At 41.3% G+C, this 18,442-nt stretch overlaps 3 protein-coding genes across 3 annotated transcripts in view; all 3 read right to left on the reverse strand.

Annotated features, from left to right (window-relative positions):
- Positions 1-6,798: 6,798 nt before the first annotated feature.
- On the reverse strand, positions 6,799-8,265 carry LOC115759050 (ribonuclease P protein subunit p30). Its single transcript, XM_030699874.1, has 4 exons — positions 7,858-8,265; positions 7,721-7,789; positions 7,386-7,660; positions 6,799-7,322 (listed from the first exon to the last, which is right to left on the reverse strand). Exons 1-4 carry the CDS (start codon positions 8,134-8,136, stop codon positions 7,052-7,054), a joined length of 894 nt encoding a protein of 297 aa, XP_030555734.1. The 5' UTR covers positions 8,137-8,265; the 3' UTR covers positions 6,799-7,051.
- A 322-nt stretch (positions 8,266-8,587) lies between these two features.
- LOC115759051 (zinc finger protein 99-like) lies at positions 8,588-9,684 on the reverse strand. Its single transcript, XM_030699875.1, has 3 exons — positions 9,318-9,684; positions 9,089-9,262; positions 8,588-9,031 (listed from the first exon to the last, which is right to left on the reverse strand). The coding sequence occupies exons 1-3, from the start codon at positions 9,503-9,505 to the stop codon at positions 8,929-8,931; spliced, it is 465 nt and encodes a 154-aa protein (XP_030555735.1). The 5' UTR covers positions 9,506-9,684; the 3' UTR covers positions 8,588-8,928.
- A 198-nt stretch (positions 9,685-9,882) lies between these two features.
- LOC115758388 (tRNA-dihydrouridine(16/17) synthase [NAD(P)(+)]-like) overlaps positions 9,883-18,442 on the reverse strand; it is a 34,297-nt gene continuing 25,737 nt past the window's right edge. Inside the window, exons 2-5 of the mRNA XM_030698988.1 lie at positions 11,293-11,716; positions 10,790-11,234; positions 10,549-10,726; positions 9,883-10,491 (exon numbers count right to left, since the gene is read on the reverse strand). Of these exons, the coding sequence (XP_030554848.1) occupies positions 9,991-10,491; positions 10,549-10,726; positions 10,790-11,234; positions 11,293-11,707 (1,539 nt within the window). The 5' untranslated portion in view covers positions 11,708-11,716 and the 3' untranslated portion in view covers positions 9,883-9,990. The remainder of the gene's footprint in view (positions 10,492-10,548; positions 10,727-10,789; positions 11,235-11,292; positions 11,717-18,442) is intronic.

Raw genomic sequence — 18,442 nt, forward strand, 5'->3', positions numbered from 1 at the left:
TTAGAAACAGAAGCTCAAAGCATAAGCAGCAATTGAAGAAACTTCAAACAACAACAAACGCCCAACATGGTAACTACTAACAATAAAATGCGGAATATGATTAAACATTTTGCAACAGCCGCAACAACAATGTGGAGAGCACGAGCAACAAAAGTTCATTCACCTTGTCAAAAAAAAAAAAAAAGAAAAGCAATTTTTTGTTGTTAATTTACTCCGCGCCCGCGTCTTCTGAAGAGTTGAGCTTTGCTTTAGCATTGGGCTTGCGGCATTCGTGTTTTGAAATGTAACCAACATTTGACCCATAATAAATAATAATGGTATGAGAATGGAATGTGTGGAATGGAGTGTTGTGTCACTCCAGCAGAATGGAAAGAAGCGCGCCTCTACATACACACATATGTACATATTGCTCTCTAATGGCAATCAAGTCAAGTAGTCAAGTGGCTTTTGGTGTGTACGCCGGGTGCGCCGGGCACTAACAGTAACTAAAAAGTACAGTTGGTTTTTGTAAGAAAAGCAACAGCAGCCAAGTCAGCCAAAGAGGCAGATGATGGGTGCTGCACACACAAACACACACATACACACGCATACACATAAGAAATGGTAATAAAATAGGTAAAGTAACAGCCACACACAGTTTTTTTTTTTTTTTCTATTTCGGTTGAGTCAAAGAGCAGCAAATACAGCAACATAAATTACAACACGTCGCAGCTTTGAATGTGTAACGGTGCATTTATGACGTTCCTGGTCCCCCAACAATTGGGTGGCAACGCTGCTCAATGCTGACGTTGCAATTACTTGAAAGGCAAGTAAAACCGACAATAGAACAAGAAAAACCAAAAATTGACGCCATGTTTCCCGCTAGAATTGCCGAAATACAAAGAAAAAAAAACGTGTAGAACAAATGGCCATAGCCTGACCCGATTATCGAGTTAAACTGTTGTATAAAATTTGCACCTGGACCTAAACCGGATAGTGCCATTGTGTATGCAATAACAACAACAAATACATCCGAGCTGAAACAAACTTGCAAACACACAGCAAGCCGCTGCTGTGCGAGAGCGGTATGAACCGAGAGAGCCCGAAAGACAGCGAGAGCCAACGAACGAGAGCGTGAGAGCTCAGCGCCGGCTGAGAGAGACAGAGAGAGTGAGAGCGAGCAGTCAGAGCGGCGAGTAAAAGGAAGAAAACAAAGAAGGAAAAGAAAAAACAGCCCAACAAGTGAAAAAAAAAAACAACAACAACAACAAAAACGTCTGGCAAAAGCGTAGCGTGCGCTAAAGAGCCAGTCAAAAGCGAAATTACAAAAGCAAAGCGAGTATATCACGTGCTGCCACACAGCCGATAGCACAGACCGAACAACGTGCGGGGTATGCGGTGGGTTTGGAGCAACAGCAACAACGTGTGCCGGCCTTTGGCGGCAGAGACTGAGCGAGCCAAGCAGCGACGCCAACTGAGGCGCCAGCGTCATATTAGACAGATGGCCGGCAATGTTGGAGGCGACGACAACGACGACGACGGCAGCGGCGACTGAACGTCAGACTGCGGCGTCTTTCGTATAGAAAGAGCGTAGAAAAGAGACGGCCAGTTGACAAGAGCAGTCAAAACAAAAATGCGAATGAACTGAACGAAAAGCAGGACAAAATAGACGAGACGATTACTTTTGGAGTTGGCAGAAGAAATTGTTGCTGTTGTTGTTTTTTGTGGACGCTTGTTAGTTTGATAAGTTGGGTGGTGCTATTGTTGATAGAGACCGGGAGGGGGGGTTGAAAAGCGAAATCTGGCAAAAGGCCTGCGACCGACTGTGAAATATACGAACGCCTCGCGTAGAAAAGCGTGTGTAGCAGGCAGCAGCCATGATGGCGAGAATGGCCAGCGACAGCGATGATGACGAAGACGGCGACAAGTACAAAACACGTATTAAATATGCATGTGTATGGGTGTATGAACGTTTGTATGTGTGTGTGCTGTGTGTGTGTGTGTGTGTATTGGAGATTCGCATGATTCGTGCAAATTCGCCGCATAGTTGCCCTGCTGCGGCGGCTGACGTTGCCGTTGGTATGTTGTTTGCTCTTGTCGTTGTTGGTGTTGCTATTTTATTCGCATTCGCATATCGTTTAAGTACGCGCGCTTATGTGTGTGTGTGTGTGTGTGTCTGGGTGTTTCGTATCTGTGCTCTGTCATGGGCATGGGCTGCGTGTGTATTTGCCTGCGAATGAGTGTGTATGTATGTGTGTTGGTGCGTTGGGGTCGTCGTCGTTCATATGTTTTTGCTTGTTGTTTGGTCGGTTTTGATTCGGTTTTGGATGGATGATATGCTTTGGCTTTGGATCGCCGCTTGCCTGCCTGCCTGCCTACTGCTGCTGCTGATTTTCATCCATCCATTCGCGCTCTCCATTTGCCGCTTGGCTCTCGCGAAAGACGACCGGTCATGCATAAGTGTCGAGTGTCATTGTATGTGTTGGTGTATGTGTGTGTTTGTCGCTGCGCTCTTCTTGCCGTGCTTCGATGAATTGTTTGCTTCAGTTTTGCTGTTGTCGCCACAGTCCAAGTGATTCGCCGTCATCATCTTCGTCGTTCTCATTTGCACGTCACGTAAAGCGCGTTGTAGTTTTATTACTTTAATTTTTCGCCGCAGCTCCACCAACACCCTGACAAAAACAAAAAAAATACCCAAAACTCAAATGCCTGGCCGGCCTCTGCCCGCTCTCTTCTTTTAAACACACACTCTCTCTCTCTTTATGTCTTCCTCTCACTCTCTCAGATGCAAGCGTCGTATGCTGCTGTTAATGTTGTTGTTGTTGTTGTAGTTGCGGGCGGACGACACGTTGTTTGGGGGCGCGTGTGACGTTTATTTTATTTTTTTACTATATTTCTTTTTGTCGGCCGTCCAAGCAAAGAGTTGATTGAAATTATTTCGGGTTTGTGTGTATGTGTGAGTTCGTTTTTCGCTCAATTCATTTGCGTGTGTCTGTGTGTGTATGTGTATGTGTGCGCTCGTTCATTTTTATTTGCTGGCTGAGTGACTGACTGCTGGCAGCGCGCTGCTTTGTGTTTGTACGTGTGTATGCGTGTGCTTGTGTGTATCTGCTTTTGGTTAAAGATACATAATTATTTCTAAAAAGCATTTTCTGCCTTGCCATTGTTGTAAATTTCTCGAAATTTCACGTTTCGTCTGTGCATAGCATTCGCATTTGAAATTTCATTACCGTGCCCAACTTAATTAACTATAATAAAAAGAACTCATGCTAAGGTATCGACTACTTACATATACAGACACACACACACACATATATATATACATATATATATATATATATATATATATATATATATATATATATATATATATATATATATATATATTTACTCTTCCACTCACCTCTCTTTGGTTTGGGGCTGCTAATCCGTTGGACTTTTTGCGCGTTTATTGCTTGTAGTACAAATTGAATTTTTGTTCTGATTATGCATTCGCTTCTGACTTTGTTTTATATATGTATGTGTTTTTTATTTTGCCCGATTGACAGAGCGACGAACCTATCGATAGTTATGTATGCAGCGCCATTTGCCTTTTACGACGGCAACAGCGCGACATCGACAACTTTGATGATGACGAACAATGACGGATGACGGATGGCGAATGCGAATGGCAACAACAAGAACAACAATGCTAATTCGAGTGTAGATACACGAAGCAACACATGCGAAATAATAATTGTAGCACAATTGCAGCAACAACAACAACTAAACGAAACGCCTATGAGGCAGAAAAAGAGGAAGAGAAAAAAACGGCAATAGCAGAAGTAGTAACAAACGGAGCGAAAACTACAAAAGCGCAACGACTGAGGCTGCCCATTGCTGCTTCTTCTTCCCGCTGCTGCGACTTGAGCAAATAGCTCACACACACACACACACGCGCGCGCGATAATTACAATTAAACATGATATACGCGCAGCACTCGGCTATTGGGGCCGGCGGTCTGTCACCGTTGCCAGAGCCAAACAAAGAAATCAATAGATATTGTTAAAAAAAAAAAAAGAAAAAAAAAACACGTACGTATGAAGCAGACGTGAAAACGTTTGTGTAATTGGAAAAGGAAAAGCAGCCGTGGCAGCGAAGGGGCAACGACAGAAGCAGCCAAAAAGAAGTCATGAAAAAAAATTGTTACAGCCGCCGCAGCAGACGACGAGACTGCGACGGCTGCTGTCAACAGTGTTGCCAACTTTTCAAAATCCAAAAACAAAATAAAGCTAGTTTAAAGCGAAAAATTCGTTTAAAAAGCCAGCTTTATATAATGAAAATAAGCTAAAGGAAATGTGCAATGGATTTTTCAATTTGTTCTATCAAAATATTAATTTTCATTACTATAGGTATTAACTTTATAATATCAAGCTATAATTAATCAGCTAGAGACCTGTATATACTAGTTAAGATAAGCCGAACATTATTTGGGTATTGATAATTAATTAAGAGAAGTCAAGATTAGGTCATGATTTGAATTATTTTTGAGAAGTTTTTCTACTATTAAATACAGCGGACAAAATAACAACACGCTAAACTAAATCGGCGGAATCGCCATTTCCCGCTATTTTCATATTTGTCTCTCATTGCACTTTTAAGCCAGATTTGATATTAAATTAGCGGAATTGGCAACACTGGTAGTCGTTGATGGCGCCGAGAGCAGCGGCAGCGACGACGAGCGCATGAAAATTTACGCTCTCATCAATTGCGCGTAGTGCGAGAGAGCGCGGACATAAACAGCGAGTGCCCCGGCTAGAAAAACGTGTGGCTGCTGCTGTGGTCGCTTATGCATGTGTGTGTGTGTGCAAAGGAGGTAGACATATGACAGGCGGCGACAGAGATGAGACAAATCAAATGAAGAAAAGACAATGCAAGCGCTATGTTAAGGTCCGGTGCAACAACAGCAATTCTGCGCTGTCATTGCCGTGGTACACACACACACACACACACACACCCACACACACACACACACATACGTACACTTACACATGCGTTAAATGGATACCGTTGCATGCAGATGTTGTCTGTTTGCGCTGGGATTGTGCGAACGCGTAAATCACTGAAAATACACACACGAGGCACGCACTCACACAACGCACGAAATATGAATAGAGCCCAAAAAAAAAAAAAAAAAAACAAGCAAATGAACGCAGCGGGGGCGCGCAGCAGCCGAACTAGATGCGACACGAAAACGACGAGCAGCACATTTGCACAGGTGTGTGCATCTGCATGCGATTGTGTGGCAACGCTGCTGCAGCGAGAGACTAATACATACACACTAAATATATGCTGGCTGCGAAAAACAGTTTTTTTTCCTTCTTTCGAACAGTGCAAAATCAACGCGGGACACACGCCACTCACCAAATACAAAAAATAAGATACAAAAACAAATGTAGCAAGAAGCAGTGGGCACAAAGAAATGAAAATATAAATGGCGAACTCGCCACGGCGAATAATTACAATATATACACAGGCAAATGTAAGACATTTTATTGCAGTCACACTTACACACACACACGCACAAGCAAAGACCCCCACCAAATAACTGAAAATGGGCGAAAATCATTGACAGGGCGCCGCTTGCTGCTGTTGCTCTGCCCCGCGGCAGAGGTGCAGCGGCAACAATACGACAAATGGGCAATGTTAATTTGGCATTTTTTTTTTTTAACCAACAGCAAAAAGCAAGAGTATATAAATTATTCAAAAAATTGAAATGAACTTAGACAACACAGTCACCGCCTCCCTCACAAATAATTTAGCTGCCGAAGTAACGCAAACGAAAGCGTATTTGAAACACACACACACACATGCACAGAAAGACAAAAAGTCAGGGAGGCAATAATCATTATTATAATCAAACATCATCATCAAGCAGCGAAAATCGAGCATCACCAACACACACACATGCACAGATATACAGACAACTGCACAAAACACACACAGCGACAGACAGCGAGGTCCATTTTTAATTATACAAAAGGTAACGAAAAAGTGTAAAATGCGTTGAAGAAGCGACTTCATTGCGAACGCATTTTAATTCACGCTTTTATTTACATATATTCGTGTACTGTGATTTATATATTTTTTTAATTTTTGTCTAACTCTGCCAATTAATTAACGCTCACACGCACACAAACACACACACATTACGTTTATACACATGCACTTGGCCATAATTCGGAAAAAACAATTGAACGTTGACTGCGGCTGCTGCTGCTGCTGCCGCTGCGGTCGTCGTCTCGCGAAATACATATTTCTTTTGCCGTTTTTCTCGTCGTTTGGTTGTCGTTGTCGCCGTCGTCTTGTACTCTCGCTCTCTACTTCTTTCACATTTTTTTCTTCGTTCGAGTGTCTGGTTTTCGTTTCGTAGTTTTGAAAATCATATAACATTTGAAATACGCTCAGTACTCGTTTGCTTTTTAGCGCAAATTGTTGCCGGCAACTTTATTTGCATTTTGTTGTTACATTTAATTAATTAATCAATTTATTTTTACCGTTTTACGCAAATATTTTAGCAGCACTTTGTCAGACATGTACGCACCACATCAAAGACCTCCATTTTGTTTAGCAGCGATTAGGGATGATCGATATGTGCTAACCAGTTACTTGCCTTAAGTATTTTTAAAGTACCGATTTCTTATTTTTATTACTAAATGCACAAATACGTGCTACTCATGGAGAATTGTTATGTGAATACACAAGTTGCAACCATAAATTTTTTTTTATTTAATATTTTTATTTGGCGTCACATTTTAAATAACATGTGAGAGCGACTGAAAGCACTGAACGCAAAAACAATGTAACTCATCTTTAGTTTTGATAGCATACAATCGATACGAGAGCTGCCATTTAAAATGCGCGCCCTGCACTAAGTGTTACCAGGCGCGGTTTAATTGAGAAATTTGAAATACTTTTGGAAAAAGTTCTTGGTTTAAAACGTTTTCTTCGTATTCCTGATGTAGAACTATCACGCGTGCAACTATAATAGCCGAAATATTGTGTACACACAGTTTTCAAATTAAATTGAATGCTACGCTACTTTCAGTCTTTTATTGGCTTGACTATTTTCCCTTTCGTCCTCTTCGGTTGCTGCTTCCGTAACCAAAGCGTCCATTTCGTCAGTATTCTCTTCCTCGCTTTGATTGTCATCAGAACTGTCTGAAAACACAATTGGGCCCTCGCCTTTGACAAACATTATTGTTTTGCCCAGACGCCGGGATTCGGCACGTAGAAACAGCTGACGGCAGGAACGATCGATGGCATTCTTGCCCTGATCCTCCGAAAGACCAAATATAAATGCACTGCAAAAGGAGGTCATTATAGAAAATACATGCGTAATATATGTACATCCCGTCGGTTCTTACAGGTTCGCCACATCGTACGGACCGCGCAGCTGGAATTCATGAGCGGCACCGCTGCTGAAGATGATGTTCCGCGACTTGCCTTTGGTGCAATAATTCTGGGCCACCTTTATCATGTCCTTGCGATTGTTGGAGTCTGCAATCGCCGGCGCATACTTCAGCTCAAAGTAGATGCCGCGTCGCACCGCAATGATATAAGGTTTGCGCTGGACCAGCAAACGGGAGCCGGCGGCCGGATCAAATGTGATGATATCGCCATTGAATGCGGTGCAGCAGTGCTGTGGGGAAAGTGTGTACGGAAGTTAATGGAGATTATTGTTAGGGCCAACGCCACTTACTGTTAAGGCTGCGTCCGTTTTGGGCTGTCCGGCGATTAGATTGAACTTGCGCAGATTCAGGGAAACGCTCTAAGTCAGAGATGCAATTATTTCAGTTAGTTTTGCGGCCACGTGTCACTTGTCGTTTACTGCATTACCATTGCATGTGCCACATTTGCGTCTACGTACAGTATAGTTATGCGCTGCAATATCCTCAGTTTATTCGCGAACTCCTTGCGCAAATGCTCGATGCCGTGCGGCTCCGGAAACACTTCCGAGCCACGTTTGCCGGCCTCCTTTTTGCTGTGATCGAAGCTCTGGTCAATTGCTATCGTCTTGTAGCCCAGCTCGACCAATTCGTTTAATATAGCACGCATTAATTTGTCATCCTTGTTGTATGGTATGCAAAAATCATAGAATCTTTTTGTTTGTTCCATTTTGGTTTTAATTGGAAGCCGCAAAACGTGCCTTGGCCCAGAGTTGCTGCCCAAGAGTTATCGATTGCACGATTGTCGCACTGGCTGAACATTATTGCCGCTTAACTCAAATGAACAAAACCAATTACATTTAAAAGCACTTTTAATTCTAGTATTTACTTTGTATTTTTCTGAATGTTATTTATTAAATTTAATTAATTTAAGCAAGTTTTTTGTGCAACCCAAATGTTTACAGCGATAAGCATTTGTCTACACGATCATTAATCGGAACTAAATGAACGATAGCCAAGAACTAGTTTCGTTCTTTTAGCTCCATTGATTGTGCGATCAAACGGTAAAGTTATAAATATTCGCATTTTATTCTGTATTGGGATGCAAAACTAACCAATTGATAGAACTTACTAAACTTAAAATGTTCAACCAGTACATCTGTCTGGAAAAATAGAATAATATTTACATATAATTTAATTGATTAATATTAAGTATGATTTCATGCTTGAACTTAACATTAGAACACGTTTGGCTTTTCTTCAAACCTTAATACATTTTATATGAATATATTGACCCGAACCCATCTGATGGTTAATTGTTTGGATACGCTCAACCAAGCTCATATTCAACTTTTGTTATGTATATATGTACATATATCGGTAATTCCTCATATTTTAACTCGTCCTGTTCTACTCCGGGTGTGTTGCCAACCAGGAGTATGACCTGTACATGCTTTTCACGGTCAAAACGTTCGCTGCGGGCGCAAGTTCCGGGTTAATATGAATCCGTCTACCGTGCCCTTCAGACTTTGGCGCCCACAGATCGTCGATGCACTTGCAGGGAGGCGGGATTCGAACTGGATGTGGTTCGACTATCCGCTGCTTGGGGCTGTCGTGTGTGAATGCTGCGGAATAGTTGTTAATGGCATATGCCAAGCGTCTCTTATAGCATATCAACTCACGTTTTATGCCGTGTCATGGCGTCCTTTCTGGCAAAGGACTTGCCACAGATGTCGCAGCAATGCTTGTTGTCCGCATGCGAGGCAGCATGCCGCGTGAGATTATCCTTGCGCTGAAACATTTGGTTGCAGCCTTCGAACTCGCACGGATACACATAGACCGAGCCGTGGGCCGTTCTGCAAATTGTTGTGCGTTAGCAATCTGATCCTCTACAGAAGATTCTGCACGTACCTGTAGTGCCGCCGCAAGGATTCGATGGTCGAGAACATCTTGGTGCAATCGCTGCAGCCCCAGGTGACGGTCGGAACATCCGGATCGTTCTCCTTGTGCGTGTTCAGATGACGCTTGAGCGCTGCCTTATACCAGAAGGCCTTGCCACAGCCCGGCTCCTCGCACTTGAAACCCTTGTTTTGATCCATTTTCTGACCTATTTACTTAATTTCTCAGTGGTGAGTCGCCAGGTTTTTTTCTACACGTTGTATGCGTGCGCGTCAATTACACTCTGCAGCTGGCTTTAGTTCGAGCGTTTTTCCGCTAAATAATGTTTATTTTTAATAAATATGTTTGTTATTTTCACTTGAAATATTGCAAGCAAATGTGCGTCAAATGAACATCAATTTGCGAACGGAACTAGTTTGGGCTCATGAACTGAACCTTGTTAAAATGAACCGATGTTAGATACCATCGTATGCTAACATGCTATCGTATGTTAACAGCGCAATTACTTAACAGAGCCGCAGTTCGATATTTAATCGAAATACTGTTAATACCCTGTAGCAAGGGCAATGTGCATAATAAAGTATTTTGTGTTTTCTTTTTATTTGTACAGAAAGGAATAGGAACAACAATGCAAGCAATTTCCTACATTAGACGGTACAAATTCGCTAAGATCCCGATTTCGATATCAGGAAACATTTTGCCTTTCAGGTATTGTCGGCGCATCGACAGTTGCTGGATTTGCGATGGGAACAAGGGAAAGAGGATCGTTGTTGTTATCTTGCCTGGAATGGGCCTCGAACTGCTTGGCCTTGGCGCGGCGCGACTTGATGAGTATGCCATGCCCGGGACAGTCACAGTCCTCGGCATAGCACTTGTCCCGACAGCAGATGCGACACAGCCGGAACTCGCATTTGGAGCCCAGCGGATTGGCGCACTGCTCACAATACTCCAGATGTCGTTCGTGGCGCAGCTGTAGCTGTGCCTCCGTCTTGTTCGGGCGCCGCTGGCGACGGCGCAGCTTCTTCATGCGCTTGCGGGATATCTCGTTGCCGGCATGGTCAAAGTACTGGCGCTTGGCGCGATTCGGATCGATGGCCTCGCGCTGCTTCTCGGCGATCTTCTGGCGATGCGATTCCGGCGACGCGCGTATATATGGCTGGCACAGCCACGGCTGCAGCATGGGCAACTGCCGAGACGAGGTTAGAGAATTGCTTGACAGGATTTGTAATGTTCGAACGCTTACCTCCTCCGCAGCTCCGGCGCTGACATTCAGCTCCATCTCCTCCGGCTCGTAGGCTGCGGCGCCCGTGTGATATGGCGCGTATTTCTCCTGCACCTTGGCCACGACGCCGTGGAACTGGGTCAGCTGATTGGCCGTCGCCAGCTGTTCCCGCAGTTGTGCATTCGAGCGTATATTCATGCTGCAAGGGAGATGACACTTGGAATGCAGATACCTGTTCCCAGTTGGAAGACTTGGTACTTACATATGATGGAACAGCTTGAAGAGATGGCCGCGTATATAGGAGCTGGGACAGGGATACAGATCCACAAATTCCAAGTACTCGTGGGCCATTTGCCAGACGGGCGGCGAGATGCCCTGAAAGATGGCCGGATTATGTAGATTACCCTCGGCGGTCATAACGCCATCAACGCCCGTGGCCTCCAGGCAGCGATGCACATCCTCCAGTCCCAATATATTGCCATTGGCGAACATGGGTATCTTGATGTGCTGCCGCACATCCTTGATGTAGCTCCAATCGGCAATGCCCGTGAGAGGTCCCTTCTGCTCGCGTGTCCGGCCGTGCACGGTGAGCAGCTGGCAGCCGGCGGCCTCCAGCATTTTGGCATAGTTAATGGTCTTTTCCCGATCCTCGAATATGCGTATCTTACAGGTGACCGGCACGGAGAGCTTCTCGTGCAGCGTACTCACTGGAAAGCAATATGATTATTAGAGTTGGATAATTTTGTGGTTAATTTGGTTACGAACCAATCTGTGTCAGCAGCTGCCATTCGTCCTGCAGAAAGGAACCGTAATGGCCACGCTTGGCAATCGCCTGCGGGCAGCCCAGATTGATGTCGACGGCATCGCAATGATCCTGTGCAGCGAGCGCCGCCTCCAGAATCTGTTGCGGATCGTTGCCACAAAACTGTATGATCAAGGGTCGATCCTCTGGACACGTTTGCAGCGCATCCTTGCGATACTTCAGATCGGTGGCAAACAGATTCGCATGGTACATGGGCGAGTAGCAGAGCTGGGCGCCATACCGTCTGCACAGAATGCGCCACGCCAGCTCGCTTTGGTCCACCATGGGCGCCACAACGTAACGCGGCGCGCCCAGCACGCGTCGATAGAATTCATAGCCGGACAACTTGTTGCTGGGCTCCCGATGCTCGTTTACCATTTCCGGCTGCTGCAATGCAAGGGGAAAACATTCTTTTAATGTGTTTTACTTGAGATTGGAAATTCAAATGGGATTCTGATTGGAAAGGCGAAGTTAGGACTAGATAAACTAATTAGGAAAATCAAGTTCAACTTGTCTCAAGTGTCATATAATAATATTTCTTTACAATGATCATTCGATTTTATTGTAAAGTGGCTTTTCGAAAATGTGAATTGATCAATTTGGAACATAAAAGTATTTAAATTTCAAAATAAATCGCTTGCTCAGGCATCGATAAATAACCCCAATTGTACTCGTTCTCATTTGCGGCGAGTAACTAGCATCGATAATTCGATCGATAGCGATCCTTTGAGTCAGCAGCAAGCCAACCAATCGCATGCGCTGTCATTTGCGGCGAATTAGACTGTTCGCTTGACTTTTGCTGCGACAATTTGCAAAAACCTACGCTTTGCTGTTTCGTCCAATTATGGACAAGTTGTCAAGCGCTGGGAGTTTTTTTTTGTTTCATACAACCAAACCCACCTGCTGTAAAAGCTAATTAGCGCCACATTAGCAAAAAAAAAAGGAGAAAAAAAAAGAGCTGGGTGCGGCCGTGCGGCAGCAGTTGTACAAAGCGCAAAGCCAAATAAATTTACATGAGCCACAACTGAGGGGGCTTTTGACGAATTAATTTAAGTTTGCTCCAATTACGAGTACATACATATGTATGTGTGCATTTATGTATGTATGTATGTATGCTTTGGTGCGTGTATAACAGTGCCCTGAACAGCGCGGCATGCATTTCACTTTCCACGCGATGAATTCGCTTTCGAGCGAACCGCGTGCAGAGCAGCATTAAAAAAAGGCGCTTAAAGTCAGTTTGCCAGCCAGTTGCAACAAAGCGTCAGCTACCAACAATGACGCGCTAATTGAGTTATTCGAGTTGCATGCACTTTGAAGCTACGCAGCTTAACGAAATTTTCAATTTTGCCATCGATACCCATCAGCAGGCATGACGGCAAAGTTCATTTAAACGGCTTAAAAATAGTTATAAAAGAGCTCCCCAAGCTACACTGTACAACATTTTGGGTATATTTCGGTTCGTTAATTATTTTTACATATTTTCTTTAGACTAAATTAGTTAAAAAAGACATAGGCATAAAGGCACTCATAAAAAAAGGTTTTCGCTGATATAGGAGCAACAGGATTCGAACCAGGGTCTACTCGCTGATCCGGCGAGCGTCTTATCTTCAGTCTACCCTTGCTCTTATTCTATGTGAAGAGACCACTAAAATTAAGCTGCCTGCTACAGAACTTCTTATTTTATATGAAGAGGGAGGGAAAAAGAGAATATTACAATTAAGCTGCCCACTACAAAACTTCATATTTTATATGAAGAGAAAGGTATAAAGAGAGCACTAAAATTAAGAGTGTGCATTGAAAATGCAAGTAAGATCGTGTGTATTGCTGTGTATCGAGGGAGAACTTGCAAAACTTGGCTCAATTGTAAATGTGATTCGCCGTGCGACATGCACACACACAACTAAAACTTTTTTACATTAAAAGTTTACTGACCGGAAATGGCATGCGATTTTATCACTGCTAAGCTCGCAACTGTTTCTTCTTCTTTTTCTAGATGTTGTCGCGAGTTAAAAAGTATTTTTTTATTTTATTTTATTTATTTTTGCCGACAATGCCAGGCATTTGGGCAGCCAATGTCTGTGTGCGTATAATTAAAGTTTTAAATGTTCTGAAAAGTTTTATTTGGTAACGTAAATTGCATAACTACTGCAAAAAACGGGGCGTGCCATTGGCTGCAGCCATGACAGATGTTGGCTGTGTCATAATTATGCCCAAATTACAAGCAACTTTCACAAGAGCCAACGACAACATTTAGCCAAAGGGGGGCAGCCGTTGCAGGCCTCGTCTCTGCTGCACAAATGGGTATTTTGCAATTAAAAACTTTTGCAAATGGCAGACATGGCCTGAATGAAAGAGAGAGAGAGAGAGAGAGAGAGAGAGAGAGAGAGAGAGAGAGAGAGAGAGAGAGAGAGAGAGAGAGAGAGAGCCAGAGAGAGAGCGAAAGAGTCGGCGCTAGTAGGAAGTCGTAAGACATTGTTTTAAAAAGGAGCAGTCGCTGGTAAAAGTTATTCTCTTGTAGGTTTTCCCCAAATTGAATGCTCTTTCGCTGGCTTCGAAGGGCGCCGAGATAAATGTGAGAATGTAATGAAAACTGTAAGCTTCTTTTTTGTTTCTATATTCTATAATTAACATTGTTATATTATTATTATTATTATAGTTATTATTATTAATATTATTATCATTATTATTATTATTATTATTATTATTATTATTATTATTAATATTATTATCATTATTATTATTATTATTATTATTATTATTATTATTATTATTATTATTATTATTATTATTATCATTATCATTATCATTATCATTATCATTATCATTATCATTATCATTATCATTATCATTATCATTATCATTATCATTATCATTATCATTATCATTATCATTATCATTATCATTATCATTATCATTATCATTATCATTATCATTATCATTATCATTATCATTATCATATCATATCATTATCATTATCATTATCATTATCATTATCATTATCATTATCATTATCATTATCATTATCATTATCATTATCATTATCATTATCATTATCATTATCATTATCATTATCATTATCATTATCATTATCATTATCATTATCATTATCATTATCATTATCATTATCATTATCATTATCATTATCATTATCATTATCATTATCATTATCACTATCATTATCATTATCATTATCATTATCATTATCATTATCATTATCATCATTATTATCATTATCATTATCATTATCATTATCATTATCATTATCATTATCATTATCATTATCATTATCATTATCATTATCATTATCATTATCATTATCATTGTCATTGTCATTGTCATTGTCATTGTCATTGTCATTGTCATTGTCATTGTCATTGTCATTGTCATTGTCATTGTCATTGTCATTGTCATTGTCATTGTCATTGTCATTGTCATTGTCATTGTCATTGTCATTGTCATTATCATTATCATTAGCATTAGCATTATCAATAAAGAAGCATAACCTCACTCTCAACAATTATAACTAACTGCTAATTTACATCTATAATATTTATAATAAAACAAAGCTAATGAAACCTAACAGTTCTTAAAACTTTTAAAGTACTTTGACGAAAAACATAACCTCATTTATCTATAGAGCATGAAAACAAGTGTAATTGCTTTCGCCGCAAAGTAACTAAAAAATAACTGGGCAATAACTAAAAGGCACTTGCTGTTGAGCAATTAGAAGACCGCAGATAAAGTCATCGAGACCAAGTTTATTTATTACACAGAAGTTTTGAAATGATGCTTTCGATTTCCGACGCGACGTCGGACACAGAAATTCAATGAGAGCGAACAGCAAAAAGATAATTAATAATTTCCGCACCAATTAAGACGAATCAATATCAAGTATATATAGGTGTGTGTATATCTATATAGAAAAGTAAAGAGCGTGCCAAGGTTTGCCACATTTGCCGGCAATCGGGGCTTTCACTTGAAAATATAGATAACAAATGGACTGCAGGCAGTCAACCATGGAGCGATGGATGCTTCAATTGCCCCCGTTCTCTTTCTCTCTCTCTCTGCCGCCCTCTCTCTCCCAACCAAGCTCTGGCATTTACTGTTTTTGAAGGCTATTCTCAGTCAGCTAGCTAAAAAGCCCCTCGCTCCTCCCGAATATCTTGCCGATTCCCCTTTTGCGTTTTAAGTAATTTTTATACTCTGCTTACAAAATGATCAAAGAGTATATTGGCATGCTCCTCTGTTCGCTTGAAGTATTTATGCAATTTTGTTTTGAAAACTTTGAAAATTTATATCTTCCACATTTTTACAGCTAAAGTAGCTTTGCTCTAGAGATTGGTCACGCCCACAACCGGAAGCCCGCCCAGTGCAAAAATAGATTGATTTTAGATTCGTCAAAGCCAACATTTTGCGTCCACTAAAGAGTGTATTGTGCAGTCGTTAGCACCCCAATTGGGGTTTCCTTTCATTTTTTTTTCACCCTGGCACGCGTCCATTTTCCAATTTTAAAAATGGTTTCGCTGGCTAATCGCAGCGGGCCAATGCTGTTTATTTAATGTTCACCTTCCAGCGCTAGTTAGTCCATAAAAAATGCAAAAGGAAAAACATTTGAAAAACCAAGTGGAGAAAAAAAAACTATAAGCCGCGACCAGGGATGGGCAAGTGCTGAATCAATTTTTCAATCACCATAAAAATACGAAAGCAATGCAGTGTTGGGCGCTGTAAAAAGGGAAAAAAAAACAGTGTTGCTAAAGCGCGAAAGTGACTTCAGAGATTTTCAAAGGAAACTTATATAATCTCTGATTTACAACCGCGGAGGGAAATGTACAGAATGAGTTAATATAAAATGTAAACCAATAGAAAAGCTGATTCAAACTAGAGTGCTCGACTGGAATATACCCTGTAACTAAATGTTTTTGTTGTTTTAAGTTCGCCAACAAGAGTCATGTTTAAATGATAAATCAAGAGGCGCTGAAATTAAAAATAAATGTAAGAGTATGCCCGACTATTACATACCCATTAAACATAATTGGCACTCAGTTGGATCATGGCAGACAAATGGTGAGCACAATCCTATACAAATCGTTAATCGAGTACGCTCGACTACAAGCTACCCTGTACGTACAGAAAAGTATAAAGTTTGACGATGAATGCTTTTTTGACAGGCTTCAAATGTGAGCTCACACTCGATAGTTATACTTTAAGCTATCGATTAGTTATCGATAAGCCTTAACGTTTATTTAGCTAATTTTACAACACTAGTATCTGCTAAATTTGAATTAAGTGTTGTTGAATTTCTTTTAAGAGCCCAACAAATTTATTATTATTGACAAAAAAAAAGGGCATACCCCTTTAACCAAATGTTTACAGGGTATAAAAACCGCAGTAGCTAGACTGCTGCAGCCAAAGGATTGGCAAAGGTCAGCAAAAAACTGCTGCTGCTGCTGTTCTTGAAATCCCAGCCACGCCCCCATGTTAAAGGCACTCGTGGAAAGCGAGAAAAGCGTGGAAAGCGGGGTAACTCAATAAAAATTATAGCCAATGCTGGGAGAATGTGAATTAACTGAATTGCATTCAACGAGGCGTTAAATCCCTTCGAGCACAATTGTCATTTCAGCTCGTCTTTGACATGCTTTTGCTTTTGCGGCCATTCAGGGATTGGGTCGGGCCCTTACCCCTTACCCCTTACCAAAGATTGGCCACAATGCTGCTGTTTTATTGTCTGAAATGGTATCTGGTTTTTCTATTGCTGGCAGACGACACAAAGATGGCGATGTCGGCGCCAAAATATGACCTCATTTTTGCCAGCAGGCAAGGACTTTGCGAACATTACGCATACGCCATGTGGCCAGGCTGGAAAATTGTTTGTTTTCAACAAAATGCAACTGGCGTAGGTGGAATGAAAAAACTTTTAATAGTTAATTTTTTTTTGCCAGCCAGCCAGCCTGCAAAACGCAATGACATTTCAAGTGCTTGCTCAAGTGTACGAGGGGGTTGGGCCGCACCAAGGGGCGTGGCTGGGGGCCAGGGCGTTGGCGTGCGAGCTTAAGCCCGTTGCGTGTCAACACAAAGCAAGAAAATGAAAAAATAAAAACAAAAAACAAAAAGTGAACAACAAAACAATAAAGTAAATGAACATTATTTCATTGTGCTGCACTTGCCGAGCAGGTGGAAATTGCGATTAACCTATTAAAGGGCGCACTTAAAGAGGATTAAGTTGTCCTGGCACATCATCGATAGCCATGGAAATTCCATTTCATTTTCACTTTATACCTTTGAGTTTCCATTGTTTGCCTTTGCCTGGCTATCTATACTATATACAGATGCATATTTACGCTCTTAACTAGGTTAATATGTACTATCAAGCATTTAATATCTGACTTGAAACTAACTTGAGCTAATTTCGAGTTGGGAGCGCAATTGCTTTATTTTTGAGGCTTACGGAGTTTTCCATAAAAATTATGAGCCGTACTCGCATTTTATATATACATATATTCTCACTTTAAGTCCGACGCGCACTTAAAGCAAGCACAAAGCTTTTCTTAATCAAGCGCTTGAGTACTTTAAGTAAGATTTACTGTTCGTATTTCCAGAGCTCAAGTTCTTTAAACATGATTAACAATGCCTCATTGAGGCCACAAGTTCGTATACTTTGCATTAGGATATAGTTGTCCGATCTGGCCGATTACGACATATGTTCTGTCTGCAACAGAAAGACGAACCTATGGAAACTTTTAAGATTTTAGTCTTAAAAGTGCGAAACTAGTTCGAGAAACAGACGGACACTCGGCTGTTAAAGTTGATCTAGAATATATATACTTTAAGGGTTTGAAGATATCTGCTTGTATGTATTAACACTTTCCTGATAATATTTTAAGGTAAGCAAAACAGACAAGTTTTGTCAGTTTTGTGTCTAAGATTGTCAACTATTTGTGCTCAAAAGTTGGTTCATAATTGTAATTTGAGGCCTGGAGTTTTTCTCTTGGAATTTTAAGGAATTGGTAGCTATACAAACTTTATCCCTGCTAATAATAAGTTGATTTCAAGTTAGTTTTTGAGCACCAAGAAATGAAATACAATCTGGATTAACTAAAAGCCAACCGAATAACA

The sequence above is a fragment of the Drosophila novamexicana genome, unplaced genomic scaffold, assembly GCF_003285875.2.
Source record: "Drosophila novamexicana strain 15010-1031.04,08,12 unplaced genomic scaffold, DnovRS2.1 tig00000193-arrow-pilon, whole genome shotgun sequence".
NCBI lineage: Eukaryota > Metazoa > Arthropoda > Insecta > Diptera > Drosophilidae > Drosophila > Drosophila novamexicana.

What these genes read in the sequence shown, in the direction of transcription:
- LOC115759050 (XM_030699874.1), bottom strand. Translation starts at nt 8,136, where the DNA reads ATGGAACAAACAAAAAGATTCTATGATTTTTGCATACCATACAACAAG. An exon ending in CAAATGTGGCACATGCAATG is followed by an intron (nt 7,790 to 7,857) that starts GTAATGCAGTAA and finishes TCTCTGACTTAG; the next exon opens with AGCGTTTCCCTGAATCTGCG. An exon ending in AAACGGACGCAGCCTTAACA is followed by an intron (nt 7,661 to 7,720) that starts GTAAGTGGCGTT and finishes CTTTCCCCACAG; the next exon opens with CACTGCTGCACCGCATTCAA.
- LOC115759051 (XM_030699875.1), bottom strand. Translation starts at nt 9,505, where the DNA reads ATGGATCAAAACAAGGGTTTCAAGTGCGAGGAGCCGGGCTGTGGCAAG. An exon ending in TCCTTGCGGCGGCACTACAG is followed by an intron (nt 9,263 to 9,317) that starts GTACGTGCAGAA and finishes AACAATTTGCAG; the next exon opens with AACGGCCCACGGCTCGGTCT. An exon ending in GCCATGACACGGCATAAAAC is followed by an intron (nt 9,032 to 9,088) that starts GTGAGTTGATAT and finishes ACTATTCCGCAG; the next exon opens with CATTCACACACGACAGCCCC.